The sequence below is a fragment of the Daphnia carinata genome, chromosome 8, assembly GCF_022539665.2.
Source record: "Daphnia carinata strain CSIRO-1 chromosome 8, CSIRO_AGI_Dcar_HiC_V3, whole genome shotgun sequence".
NCBI lineage: Eukaryota > Metazoa > Arthropoda > Branchiopoda > Diplostraca > Daphniidae > Daphnia > Daphnia carinata.
The window spans coordinates 7398498-7412785 of NC_081338.1; the positions used below are offsets into that span (position 1 = coordinate 7398498).

General features: G+C 39.7%; 1 protein-coding gene and 3 long non-coding RNA genes across 8 annotated transcripts; 3 read left to right on the top strand and 1 right to left on the bottom strand.

Annotated features, from left to right (window-relative positions):
* Window positions 1-17: 17 nt before the first annotated feature.
* On the top strand, window positions 18-5610 carry LOC130700469 (AP2-associated protein kinase 1-like). Of its 3 annotated transcripts, none has more exons than XM_057522519.2 (11): window positions 18-207; window positions 298-457; window positions 525-889; window positions 952-1094; window positions 1188-2237; window positions 2298-2530; window positions 2591-2695; window positions 2873-2908; window positions 3863-4277; window positions 4340-4624; window positions 4680-5610. In XM_057522519.2, exons 2-11 carry the CDS (start codon window positions 319-321, stop codon window positions 5161-5163), a joined length of 3255 nt encoding a protein of 1084 aa, XP_057378502.1. In that variant the 5' UTR covers window positions 18-207; window positions 298-318; the 3' UTR covers window positions 5164-5610. The 3 variants fall into 3 exon arrangements, with proteins under 3 accessions (XP_057378502.1, XP_059352559.1, XP_057378503.1); XM_059496576.1 differs by having other exon boundaries at window positions 303-457; XM_057522520.2 differs by lacking the exon at window positions 2873-2908.
* Window positions 5611-6838: 1228 nt separating this feature from the next.
* On the top strand, window positions 6839-7581 carry LOC132087732 (uncharacterized). Its single transcript, XR_009421508.1, has 5 exons — window positions 6839-6916; window positions 6974-7049; window positions 7113-7162; window positions 7226-7402; window positions 7463-7581. It is a non-coding gene; the product is annotated as an uncharacterized LOC132087732 (long non-coding RNA).
* A 539-nt stretch (window positions 7582-8120) lies between these two features.
* Window positions 8121-10243, top strand: LOC130700472 (uncharacterized). 3 transcript variants are annotated; one of them, XR_009421505.1, is made up of 8 exons: window positions 8121-8260; window positions 8325-8561; window positions 8674-8728; window positions 8803-8879; window positions 9020-9033; window positions 9098-9261; window positions 9368-9476; window positions 9542-10243. It is a non-coding gene; the product is annotated as an uncharacterized LOC130700472 (long non-coding RNA). The 3 variants fall into 3 exon arrangements; XR_009421506.1 differs by having other exon boundaries at window positions 9371-9476; XR_009421507.1 differs by lacking the exons at window positions 9368-9476; window positions 9542-10243 and adding an exon at window positions 9317-9336.
* Window positions 10244-12139: 1896 nt separating this feature from the next.
* Window positions 12140-13681, bottom strand: LOC130700548 (uncharacterized). The gene is made up of 6 exons (XR_009003833.2): window positions 13543-13681; window positions 13377-13478; window positions 13178-13297; window positions 12927-13077; window positions 12720-12850; window positions 12140-12631 (listed from the first exon to the last, which is right to left on the bottom strand). It is a non-coding gene; the product is annotated as an uncharacterized LOC130700548 (long non-coding RNA).
* Between the last annotated feature and the right edge of the window lie 607 nt (window positions 13682-14288).

Sequence of the window (14288 nt, forward strand, 5' to 3'; positions counted from 1 at the left end):
TAAAGCATCTGACAGGTTTTGTAGGGGGGTGGAAAAACTAGCAAATTCCCGTTCGGAAGACGAGCAGCTTTGATACAATATTTGGAACCCTTCTCGATAATACTCAACTTATTTCGCATGACGTCTTCTTCGTTGTAAATCTTCCACCACACTTACAAGATACCCGTGCCGATCGTGTAACTTGGATTATTTCTTTGTCTTCAACTTGTAAGTTTGTGTCGCAATACCCGTCTGCAATTTTTTCTTCAATTTTCTGTTTTCGTTACTACATGTATAATTTTTATGTGAAATTTATAGCCAAGTTGTACATAATCAACCATGAAGAAATTGTTCTCAAAAATTGAGACAAAAATTGACCCTTCCCAGAAGGAGTCTAAAGGTGGACAGGGCCTTGTTGGAAAAGTCTTTCAAGTGGGAAAACAGTTTTCTGTCACAGTAGAAGACATTATAGCTGAAGGTTTGTAGCTCATTTGTCAATTTTTTTACTTTATTTTGTTCAAATGTTTAACAACCCTTTTGTCTAGGTGGCTTTGCAATTGTTTTTCTCGTTAAGGCACCAAATGGTAGTCGGTATGCTTTGAAGCGGATGCATGTCAACAATGACCATGACCTTGCTGCTTGTCGAAGAGAGATCCAAATAGTCTCCACACTCAATGGGCACAAGAATATAATTGGATACATAGACTCTAGCATTACACAGTCAAGCAATGGTGTCTATGAGGTGCTGCTTCTTATGCCCTTCTACAAGACTCATGTCCTTCAACTGATGAATGAGAGACTGCAAACAGGCTTTTCAGAACCAGAAGTCATGGCAATCTTCTGTGACATGTGTGAAGCAGTTTCTAGACTTCACCACTGCCAGACACCCATCATACATCGTGATCTAAAAGTACATAAAATAAAAATTAAAGCAGTGGTTCATGAAGCATATACAATTTTACTATTTCATAGGTAGAAAACATATTATTCAACGATACTGGACATTACGTTCTATGTGACTTCGGGTCAGCTACGGCAAAGGTTCTTAACCCATCGGCGGTGGGTGTCGTGGTAGTTGAAGAAGAAATTAAAAAATACACCACACTTTCATACAGGTAAGAAAAACGCAGCATTATGAAAAAAAAAAAGATAAGAATAAAAAATAAATAAACAAAAGAGGTTGAATCTGTCAAAACTTACATTTCTAGGTCACCTGAGATGGTAGATCTGTACATGGGAAAATCCATCACCACCAAAGCAGATATTTGGGCACTTGGCTGCCTCTTGTATAAGCTTTGCTTTTTCACGCTACCGTTTGGTGAATCAACACTAGCCATCCAAAACGGACAGTTTAATCTGCCGGAAGGTCATCGCTATTCCAAGTCGCTAGTTTCTCTTATACGTTACATGCTCGATCCCGATTGTGATCGTCGGCCCGACATTTATCAAGTCTCTTATGCCGCCTTTAAACTTGCTGGCAGAGGTGAAACTCCCGTCGTGAACCTACTCCACAGCGTGCCTCTCGAATTAGACCAACTTCCTACTGTTGACACGCGACCTGCTCAAGTTAAGCCATCTACCACACCAAGTATACCAACCAGTAGGATGATGAGCAATCAGCCACTTGTTGTAGAAGGTGGAACTACCGTCACTCCTCGCCAAAGACCCAAGGCCTCATCCATCACAAGTACTCTTGGCCAAATCCCACTGCCCACCAATAGTATGAACCCTGCCCGACGCGTTTTGCCAACTACCACTGTTGAACCTACTCTTGTTCAACCAGCTGTACCAGCTAATCCGATCTCGGTACAGGAGCTATTTCCGTCTTTCCCGCAAGATCCTTTCATAGAAACATCACAGCCTAGCCCGGTCACCATCTCCGGTCAAGGTTATTTCAACTACGGTTATGGCTATCCGACCGCAGCTGCAAATATAGCAACAGCTCCTTGTTGCCCCCAAACTTCGACTGCAACTGTTTCACCTCAACCAGCCAGCCTTCCCCCTTCCGCCTTGACACCGGTTGAGTTTCGAGAAACGAGCCAGACGCAATCGGCTGACCCACTGTACTCCGTTGATTCACGACAAGAAACCGACATCGCTCAGCGTTCATCTATTAGTAGTAGTGCTCCTAGATTGAATCCATCGGCTGGGCGGACAGCCTCGCTTGATCCTCCTTCATCGTCGGTGACCCCACCTGCCTCACCGACCTCGCACCATAGACATCGCAGGAATATGAGCGACACTTCGGCTTTCACAAAGTAAAAATCCTAAATACCAAATAATTCAAGAACCAAATTCAACTGTTGCATTTTTCACAGGAGTTACGCCGATGAAACGAATCAGTTTCTTAAATCTTTCGTGCCTCCGCCTCAAGTGACCAGCGAATCATTCGGACAAGCTGACACGATGAAAGCAGCTGCTGATGGGACGGCCCTAGTAGGCCATGTTGCGGTTTGGAACCCTTTTGACGACCCATCACCCTTTTGCCAGCTGAATGAAGATCACTTGTTTGGTGCTGAATTTGATAAAATCCGTCGTGGTTCGCAAAGCAGTAAGTGGAATTCTAATGGTCTTATGGCCCTAGAGATTATCTATAGTTTTTGTCACTTAGGTATAGTCAATGTAAAAAGCAGGGAAAGTTTAGTTATGAATGCCCCAGAAGCTGTTGCTGCGGCAGAAGATCCGTTTGGAGCAGCTCCGTTCCGCCTTCCACCAGGTAATCATTCTTTCAAGTTGTTATTTTGCACAGAGTAGATTTCACGCGCTTTCAAATTATGTATTTATTTTTATTTTTTTTTTTTTCTATTTTTTTTTTCCTTTTTTTTTTTTGTTTTTTTTTCCTCCAATTTTGTTCCACGCTTTTATCATACCCGACAATGGCTACCTTTCCCAGGTCGCAAAAAGTTACCGGTGACGGTCGTTGATGGAGGTAATTAAACATACACACAATGCATTTAAGAACAAAGTAAAACATGCCCGTGCAACTTAAAGAAACCTCCCCCTCCCTACCACCGTGAAAACTTCTGCTCGGCGACTTAACACTCCCTCCGTGTTTCAATCTTGCCCCTCCCCTCCTACTTTCTTCTACTAATTCTGTCATTTAGACAAAACTCTATAAAGTATATTAACTCCTTTGGGTCTTCCAGTCAATCATTAACGTGGATATTGTCGTCCTTCCATTCATCTATCATGATTTAAGCTAGCCCATTATAATTGGCGCATATTTACCGCCCGGGCCTCTTGTCGATTTATCAGTTCCGCCTTTTTGTCCCCTTCTCCCTTTGTTTACACTAGTCAAACTTACACCACACAAATTTGTTTCCGCGCTAATTTTTTTTCTTTTTTCAACTTTAGTCGCATTCCATATACATTATAATCGTTAATCATATCCGTTTTTTTTTCTTTATCACCCTAAAACTTTTTCCTTAAGTAAGCGAAATCCCCATATGGCCGATCAAAGCTGATTTTCCCAGCTCCCCCTCCAGAAATTTGATACTAACACAATGGCTTCACATTACAAAAATCTTCTCTTTCCGCTTTGATTGTTGTTGCTGTTGGTCTGCCGAACAAATAAAACCTAAACAAAATGGTGTATTTCAGCCCACTTTTTGCGGTTTATGTAAACAGCATTACAATTCGAAAACAATGGCTTATCGATGAATTACTCACATGCATGGTCAGGGGATGGTCAAAACTTTTTTTTTTGTATTATGTACTTTTAATTTTTTTTAATCGTGTGGTTGTTTGGAGTTGTGGTGAGGATGCGCAGAGGGGGAGGCGGAAGAGTTTGCACGTGATGTATAATTCAGCATGCGTTTGCCGCATCCGGATAGATTTCAGGTGTAAACTTAATTGTGTGTATATATGTGTGTCGATAAATTAGTTTCCAAGGTTAACTCAGCGGGAAACGGGTCTGCAGCTGGACAGATAGTTGTGGAACCTTCGCCAGCTGGGATATTGGCGGCGGTGACAGTAACTCCACCGCCGCCACCTCCGCCGTTTGTCCGAGCTCCAGCAGAGGACCGTTCCAAGTACGAGAAACTGTTTTGTTACGGGTATTCTGACGCCGAAGATGAACTCGACAATCAAGAAGGTGATACTGCAATCGGGGGATTGCGACTCGACGGTCAAAATTCTAAGGGCAAGGAAACTGAAGAAGGGGCCAGCAGTACTGTTGGTGCACGCCTAAACAAGAACTCAGCACGACAAAAACTAACTGACGAAGACTCGATCGGTTCGGCTACTGATCTAAAGAATTGCTGTTCAGATGAGGAAACAGACGAACAACCAAAGAGAAGGTAAAAATAAAAAATTAAAAACCATTTTACGAATTATTGTTAATTGCAAAACATGTGTTTAGATCCCGACAAAATCTCGACGAAGAATCTGAAACGATTAGCTCATCAGTCTATCACGGAGAGAGCGATAGCGTCCGTATGGAATCAGGCGAGCCCAAAGCTTCAAACAGCAGAAGAAAACCTGTCGGTCAAGTAACCTCTAACATGGAGGACGCTCTGGTCGGCCACGCCTTTGGTGAGCGACCCTTGCTGGCCGACGATGAGCTCGACGACGACAGTCTTAATTCGGGATTGTCAAGAGCCGCGGCAAAAACAAGCCGGCTTCCTTTAGTGCCACTGCCTTTCAGGTAAAATAGTGTTAAAAATTCAGTCACGAAACAATCATTAAATTCTGTTTCTTAGAATTCGCAATGTGGAGAAAAAAGAATTTGTCGTATCGGAAGAAGATGTGTTTGCCAAAGCACCGTTTAAGCTGCCGCCCAGGAAAAACAGTAACAATAGTGACGTAGCTGTTCACTCGGTTACTGCTTTAAAAGAGAAACGTCGTCTTCATCGGTACGAGAATGTCCCACCACTCGTCGAAAAGAGACCTCACGTTGCAGCGGATCTAGACCATCCGGTGCCGATTTTACCATTAAAGAGTCAGGATCTTTTCGGCCTTGTTCCATTTACGACCCTAACACCGCCGTCCATCAGTGGTAGAAAATCTGGAGCTGAAGTGATCCGTCATAACCATTTGGCAGCCGGAGAAATAGCACGCCCCGGTTTAGATTATCACGATGATCTCTGCGATCCGGTAATCGACATCGCTGGTGACGACGCAGGCGTCAACAACCTGAGCTTTGAAGATATTGGACCGGAAGAAACCAACTGGAACGTCAACTAGCTCATACGTTGATGTGAAGCAAATTTGTTGACATTCCTTCCCATGTATACAAGTCCGGATTCTTTTTTCCCTTGCTGTGTTTTTAATTATTACTATACATAATATCGGTCTTAGCAGTTTTATGATCTAATACGCCTTCATTACTGTACGTTTGTTTTCGATGGTTAGTTTGCCATGAGAATCCAAGTCACTGTTTGTTTAGCGTTGCTAATAACGGTATAGTTTAAATTAAATCTCTTTGCAGGATCATAAGTGTACAACAGTTTTTACGGCCTTCCACAGCACTGGCAACTTGCAGCAACTTGCAACTGGCTCGTTACAGCATACCCTTAATGTGTCACGAAAGTTTATCACTTCTTGTTTTGGACAGGGATGACGTAACGAAAAAGATTATGTGATGTGCACGAATGTGATCAATCGGAAATATAGTATTCATTATCCGCGCAATTGGTTTATAAACTTCTCCTTTGATGTGAAGATCTCTAGCTTGGATTCGAATGGCAGTAATTTCCCGATAGGGATTCTGTCTAGATGAGATGATATAATACACCACCGACCACGTTTTTTACGATATTTCTCTCTATAGATGAGATGAGCTGTAATAGGGATACGACAAAGGTATCAGGGAGTTTCAGCAAAGTTTTATACGTTTGGTTAGTTGTCGTTTAGCGGTGACCTACGAATATTTCTGCTGCATCGCGCTAGCGCTGTAGCGTACTGGCGCGGTAGCACTGTGTCAAATATTTGGTGTATTTCAAAAACAATTAACTTAATTTAAAAAGTAGCAATTTTCCCAGAATCAGCATTCAATTTTGAGTATATCCTGTAATATTCAACCAATTCCGATGAGTCTCAGTTTTTGCAGGAAAAAAAATAAGCCCGACTTTTCTAAGAGTCGGACTAATTAATTCGGGCTTAAAATTTTTTCCTTATTAATATTAAAAAATTAATATTAAAAAACTGTATCATTAAATCTAGATAACTATATATGATTCTGATTCAAAATTTAACAAGGAACACGAAAATGAAATTTGTTTTTTAAGGAGAGTTTATTGTTTTTGAATAATCAAAGAAGTTGGATGTTTCACACTAGCGCTGTAGCCGTCTACCTGTCACATTTCTAGTTAATTCTCTACATACACTGAACGAAAAAACAATAGCCCGACTAACTAAGTCCTACATTTCTCAATCGGGCTTAAAAATTTTTTCGGCAAAAACTGACACTCATTCGAATTGGTCAGGTAGACATGTGAACCTGGTGGTACCGGAGAAGCTGGATGGCCCTAACGAAAACCCATCATACCCCATTTTGGAATAAACTAAAGAAATGGCGCAAGAAATTAAAGTGTGTTTCCCCAAGTTTTACGCTTTTTTCCCTTTTTTTAAGTTAAATCTTGATTTGGATGATAAATTTAAATTTGTTTAAAAACATTAAATTTGTGCCGGATAAAGTTTCTCGTAATGTCCTTTGCGCCCACAAGAGGCGCCTTAAACCGTGGCTCATCGTGCAGTTTTTTTTTCAGGCATATTTCTAGATTGGCTTAACGCGCGCATTCTGCTGTCTGCACGCGCAAAAATTTGTTTCATTCTGATCTACTTTTTTTCTGTCCAGGGTCACAAGGTAAGTGTTTTCTTGTATTCCTAGTGTGATTAATTTAATATGGTTTTGTTTAACAGTGCCGAGAAGGACATTTTGCCAGAGAGTGTCCACAAGCTGGTGGGGGCGGTGGCAGTGGTCCGTTGACGTCACAAAGTAAGATGAAAATATCGAAAAAGATGTGCGAACTTAACTTCTTGGTGCTTTTTATAGTATGGGGAAGGGGCGTTTCTCGAAGGATTGTCCACAAGGGGGCCGTGGCGGTGGTGGATGTCGTACCTCCCATGAGGTAAAAAAAACAACAAAAAAACATTTTTAGTGTTCATTTTTAACGAAGAAGAGAGCCATGTAGCAAGGGATTTTCCACAAGGAGGAGGCATTGGTGGCAGCAAATGTTACAACGTAAACATCAATTGTATCTTCGGAAAAATATTTTATGTTCCAGTGTTCATTGTTTCACCGCAGTGTCATGATGCTGGCCACACTTTGAAAAGCTGCCCAAACCTATTCAGTGAATTGACAGAAGATGGAAAGCTGAGTGAACAATACATTCTGGAAGCTGTGACATGTAATGAAAATGAACGGATTAAGGGCATCGTCTGTAGGGAACTCTTTAACAATTTTGCTAAAGTTGTCCTCCAGGTAAGCCATTTTTTCAAACTATATTTTGTGATTTGAAAATATTTGTTGGGTTTGCTTTAGGTTACAGGAAAAGATGTACCTCAATACATAAAATCATTCTAAGAAGCAGGCCTGCGCCCATTACTACTTCAAAACATTAAGAATTCTGGCTACATAAAACACCTGTTCAGAAAGCTTCAGTTGCAGGTATTCTTGCCAAAAGAAATTTGATTGCTTGTGCTGTCACGTGCTCCGGCAAAACGGCAATCCAATTAATTAACGCTGTGTAATTTTGAAACATCGATGCCCTTGTAATGACTTGATTCAAATGGGTTGGTATGAACTGGGTAAGTTGAAGTAAAAGTAATTTTGAGTGGGCACACCGGTGATTGCGACTACTAAAAGGTCCAATTGCATCTAAGATACTCAACAAACCCTTCGTGATATTCGTTGATTAAGTCATCTAAAATTTTACATTTTTTCATGTAGGCGGCGTACTTGGTACCGGTTATGAACATATTGCTGGAACAAGGTGTTGCTGGTACGTCTCATGCCATGGTTCAAAAGCCAGAAGTTGTAATTGTCGCACCCACTCGTGAATTGGCCATTCAAATTCACCGGGAGGCGTGTAAATTCTCCTACAATTCGGTTTTAAAATCTGTGATTATATATGAAGGAACTGTCACGAGCCATCAGCGGTCAAATCTTCAAGCTGGGTGCAATACTCTTGTCGCGACCGCGGGGCGACTCAAGGATTTTCTCGACCGTGGAGTATTTGACTTCACGGGGGTCAGGTTTTAAATTTTGGACGAAGCTGATCGAATGCTTGATATGGGTTTCGGCCCCAATATTGGAAAAATTTTCAACCATCCAACGAAAGTATGTTCTCGATGGCTTTTGAGTATGAAATTTGACTGATGTAGTATTATTTGTTTCTCTGTAGGGAATCCGTCGTGTTTGTACGTTTTTCGGCTACATTCCCAGATGAAGTACAAGCGCTGGCTGCGACGTACATGGAAGACGACATATTCGTCACAACAGGCGTTGTTGGTGGCACCAATCCGGATGTTGAACAGCGGTTTTTTCAGTGCACGAAAAGAGATAAGAGAGCTGATCGAAGTTTTACAAGATCTCGGTGATGCCAAGACTATCGTTTTTGTCGACAGCAAAAATACGGCTGGTATTAGGAATATTCTTTTGGCGACTAATGTTGCTGCCTGTGGTTTAGGCAATAGTTTCTGCGTTCTTCGTTCGTTTTTTTACGTACTTGATGTTTGTATTGTTTTTCCTAGATATTTCCGGCGTAAACAATGTCGTAAATTATGACTTGCCAACTGATATTGAAAAGTAAGTCCATTGACTTTCTCTTTAGGCAAAATAGTCCTAATTATTTTCACTTTTGTGATCTAAATGAACTCAAGAGGTGAGAATCACCAAATAAAAGCCATTCAACCCGCTTCTCTTTCTACGGCTGATTGCAACATCCGACCCTGCTAAGGTATTGCGTCACCGGCGTAACACGGGCATTTCTTTTTTTCTTTTCAATTTTGGCACTTATCACGAAGTCTGTACGTCGTAAGAACATGGTGATCCAAATAACTTGCCTCCTTTTCTTTGTGTCCCTATTGAATTCTGCAGAGAACCTACGTGAGGTAAGAACTTTTCAAGATGATTTTGTTTTCTCTTCTGTAAGTTATTCTTTCCTTCTTCTTGCAGTGTGATACGGATATCAACTGTGGGTCGAGTTATTATTGTTTCCTCTCGTATTGTGAACGATGCATTCCCTGCGATACCCATTTCAATCGCCAACCGGCGCGATCGTTGACCGGTCAACCTATTTGTGCCAGATACGAAGATGATTGTGGAGTTTGCCTACCAGGGTAAGAAACATAAAGAACTATTTCTGAACTGAAAATTATAGTTGAGTATATGCAGATATCAAGCTCTTATCTCTTATACTACTACGTACTAACTATAAGATTATAGTAGGCCATGATCAGAATGAAACAAATTTTTGCGCGTGCAGACAACAGCTGCAAAGGACATTATGAGAAACTTTATCCGTCACAAATTCAAGAATTCAAGATCGACACAGGTGGTTGATATAATCTATACAATTTATTTCTGTACAATAAGGCCCACGCCTATCTCTTTGTGCAGCAGGGGTTTCTTGGGAGCTGTGCTGAATCGGATGGTTCCCACCGATGCTGCTGCTACTGCTGACATTACAACCTCGATTGTACCAAGATGTCGAAGGATTCCTTCTTCCCAGATGATTGGAATCTATCGTAAATGCTGAAGCTCCCATTGTTGCCTTAAGGGAAGCCTTATGAACCTTTGCTTAAATAAGGCGATCTGAATGCAATCGTAATACAGTACGTACATGAAGTTGTATCGCAAGTCAAATGTATGGCGAAAAATTTCGATCCTCATTCAGTTAAAGCCGAAGAACAATAATGGAACTCTACTTTCTAGTCTTCTCCGAGAGACAGTCGTGTTACAAATCTACACCACGTATTACTGGGGGAATAGCTAAGTTTCTGAAAAAAATTATTTTAAATTTTTAAAATTATTTTGTTGGGCTTATTTTAAAAGCTGGCCGAACATGATTTCCAGCGGACGGCGCTGCAAGTTCACCAGCCTCTAGCGGCTGAAATCAAAACTATTTTTTGACATGTGATTCTCATTGTTTACTTTGTTGTTACGTTGAAAGCGTGTATTTGAGTTTACTTCGTCGGAATAGCTTGTTGTTTTTACCTCCACCCCTATTATTGATGTGCAAATTTTACGCTGCTTCGTTACCAACACAAAATGTAAGCTGTTGGGCATAGAACAAGGTAATAATAACGTACTTTTGTAAAACCAGGTCTCATGTTGTATCATTCTGGATAAAGCCATTGTTACAAGCGTGGTAGCATTCATTTCTCAATGCAACAAAATATTCACAGTCTGTAACAGATGATTTTTTTATTGAAATAAAGCTTCAAGAAATTCTAACAAGATGCGCTATTTTCTATCAATATTCTGCAAGAATTGGATCTCCTATTTACTTTTTTTTGGTCATAACTGTATCTGTTCCACTATCACCTTAATTCTGATGGCTATCAAATTAAGGGGATGGTTTTGAAACATTTTCTTCGATTATGATGTGTGTGGTAGTGCTTTGAAGTGGTATACAGGTCGTACCTTAAAACTGAACTTTAAGAACTTTGAAAGGCCACGTTATGTTAATTTACTATAGTTTACGTTTGAAACTACGCAGATCTTTTGTAACTTGTAAAGGAGAACATAGTTCATTTTTTAAATTTTCGAAATTTTAACTTTCAGTATAACTTCCGGTTTGAAAATGCCTAATAACTCATTATCTGTTGGTCTGAATGAAAAAAGAACCACATTTTCGTAATCCTCGTGAAATTTGGGGTCGAATCCATGTGTCAGTAGAAAATACCCGAAAATCGCCCAAAATCGCAAATTTCCCTGAACTATAGTTCAGGAAAAATCGCGATTTTGGCCAAATTGGACTTATCGCCTAAAACAGTTCAAAATACGTCAGACAAACCTTAAATTTCACGAGGATCACGAAAATCATATTCGTTTTGTTGTGGGCCCAGTATTTCTGGAGATATAGGCTACTTCCTGTCACTTTCGGTATTTTTTTTTTCAACTTGGCAAAAATTAAAAAATGAACATTACTATTCCAAATTCCAAACATTTTAAGCATTTTTATCATAAATGAAATCGAGTAGCGGCTTTTTTCATGTTTGTTTTGCTATTTCATTATTGGTTGATCGCGCGAGTTGCATATAGCCTACTTATAACACTACTTCGTTAACAGAGACTACTAGCATTATGGATCACACTAATGGGAAGGTATACCTGATAAGTATATATCATAGCATGAAGATATACCTCATGCTATTATTATAACCTTACCATGCATGGCCATCTGATATACAGTCAGGTTTCAAAATAAGCCCGACTTTTTCTTATTTTACGTTACGCTGTAGCGTACTGGCACGCTACGAGACATTACGTAATACTAATAGCTCTGAGGTAGAGCGTCTGACCACGGGAATCGAAAGTCAAGAGTTCGAGTCACGTCTGGATCCTCTGTGCCAGAGGATTGAGTTACGGTTCCCACTGTATAAAATATTTCTTTGTACAAAAAATGAATCAGACTATTATATATATATAGGTGACATTCCGAGACAGATATATCTAATTGCGTTGGGACGCACAACAATATTGTTACAAGTGCAAATAGGTTTCCTTCAAAAGACAAGGAAAATTATTAACTAATTTACAAGACTCATGGCTCTATGGTTGAGCATCGACGTCGCACGTCAGAAATCAAGGGTTCAATCCCCTAAAGAGTCAAAATGAAATTAAATAAATATATATAGCTCGAAATGTCAAATACAATGCTAATATACTATTCAATATCAGTAATGCACCAAAAGTTGTAGAATCTCACATGAAGTGAGATTGAAGTGTATCGATCCATAAACAATGATGTCCGCTAGCAACGAAATATTCTCCCATAAATGGGAACAGCAAAAGTTGAAAGTATAACGTCTACGTTAACAAAATGACATTGTGACATAAATAGAGAAATGTTCACAATAGTGAAAAGTGCAGAGCAACACCACGACAGTAAAAAATACAAGACCTGCAAATTTTATTTTTTTTTACAATTTGTATTGTCAATACTCTGCACAGTTTAGAGACTTGCAACTTTGAAAGGGAAAAATAGCCGATTTCAAACTTGCTGTCAACCAAGGTAGGGGGAGACACTACCTCAGTTGACTCACCGGGGAGATTACCCGGTGCGTGGCTAAGAGAAGCCGGAAGAAGAGCGAAGGTTTCGGACAAGCTTTTACGTGAGCGATTAACTGTTAATTCGGATTTTTGGGTAGCCCCATAACCCTCCAATGATATCATCGGACCATGAGGACCCCCACGTCCCGTTTCCAGACAGCGCACTCACAACCTTTGCTGCTGATCACAGTAGGGGCATGACCCCCTACGGGCTTATTACAAATCAAAGGTAAACGGAGCCACAGAAAAGAAGGGAGCCCAGATATGCACTTCAATTTATATAACTTTTAATACTTTGTTTTCGGGCCGCAGCAACGATTGAAGGTAATGGGCAGGAAGCATTTTTCAAAAATTCCGTCGGACTTCCAACCGTTATCATTATCAAATTTGGCTCGACTAGATACCTCTTTTTGATTCAGTACGATTCTTAACCTATTTAAAGAAAACGAAACATGAATCAATTTTTAAACGTTTGCCTATCAATATATATTCAATAAGGATCGGTGCAATCCTTCTTTACCTCTTGTTTTGGTGAACTACTAGCATTAATTGTATTCAGCTAACGATTTGGCAGACATAGTGCTTGCTTGGATGGTAAGTTGACGGGCAGCGAAGAAACTAATCATTAAGCGACTACCTATTTTCTAATACCTATGCAAATAACACAATAAATGGCATTTTAATTAGTTGTAATCATGGGTTTCTAGGCACAAAAAAAGGGACAGACTTATTGGATGAGATGGTTCAAAACGTTCCAACTTCTTTCAGGACCCCTGCATCAGAATGACAGACTGAGGAGTTCGGAAGTCGCGAATTGAGATAGCCAATTTCGGTAATATACTTGATCTCTTTCATACTAGGCATGTAATCTAAATTTGCTGTACAATGAAACAAAAAGGTAAAATAATTCTGTATAAAAAATTTACAAAATAGCATTTTGTTACACCTATTTGGCTTTGTAAAGTGATACTAACTTACAAGATAGTCCTGTGAAGTTGGTCACAGCCTCACAGGGTATGACAAGCAATACGTCTTCGATATAAACTGAAGCAGTCTGATTCAAGAATGCTTCCGTTGTCCAAATACACTGCATAGTGACTGATGGAACAGCAGAAAATAAGGATGTAGATTAACTGATTTTCCAGAAATAAGTATTTTTGACGTTTGGAATTCTGACCAACTGTTTTTGCTGTTCACATTTTTCAAAATGTTGAGCACATATTTAAGGCCACCATAGCACAGATTTTTTTCCAGTTTTGAAAACATACCATCACAGCATCTATGAGGAACAGGAGAGGTTAACAGTTTTCTTTCTTTAAAAATCTATTTATTTCATAACATACCGTGATGAGCTCTTCTTTTGTAATGGGCAGCCCTCTCTAAGTACTTGCATAAGTAATGCTTCAATACTTGGAACAGCTGAAACAAGCGGTTGTGATACAAAAAAGTATCAGCACCACTGGCAAGAATGTAAACATGAAGACTTGTTATGTATATGGCAATCCATTTTACATAAAAAAAAAAAAAAAAAAAAAAATGGCGGAAAAAAAAAAAAATCGCACTTTTTTCTCTTTTTTCTACCCGTAGCCATCTATTAGTCGGTTTCGTTATTACAGGCATGTAAGCAATTTGAGTTAATTGTATCCCATTAGCAGTTAATTGAGTAGCGTGGCTGGAGAACAACGCGTGGCTGGAGGAACAATTGAAAAATGGATAAGATAATAAAACAAAAAAATGGTAAGTATAAACATTATTATATTGGTTTTCAATTATTAATTATTGTTTATTAGATCAAATTATGAAGCTGCAGGCCCAGTTATTGGAACAACACAAAATATTAGATAACAAAGCTAAGGATCGTAGGCCTAACACGTAATGATTCTATTTATTTGCTTTTATTCATTCGTGTTTTGTAGCTCAAATTTTGAGTCTTCAAGCTCAGCTAGGGGAAAAGAACAAATTGGAACGGAACAGTTTCCAAACAGTGAAGGAGGTTTTTCAAAACTCATCCCTAACTGAACGTGAGGATGAGTTGGCATTAGGTGAACACAGCCAGGTACCTAAACTTTTCAAATAAGAATTCAAAATA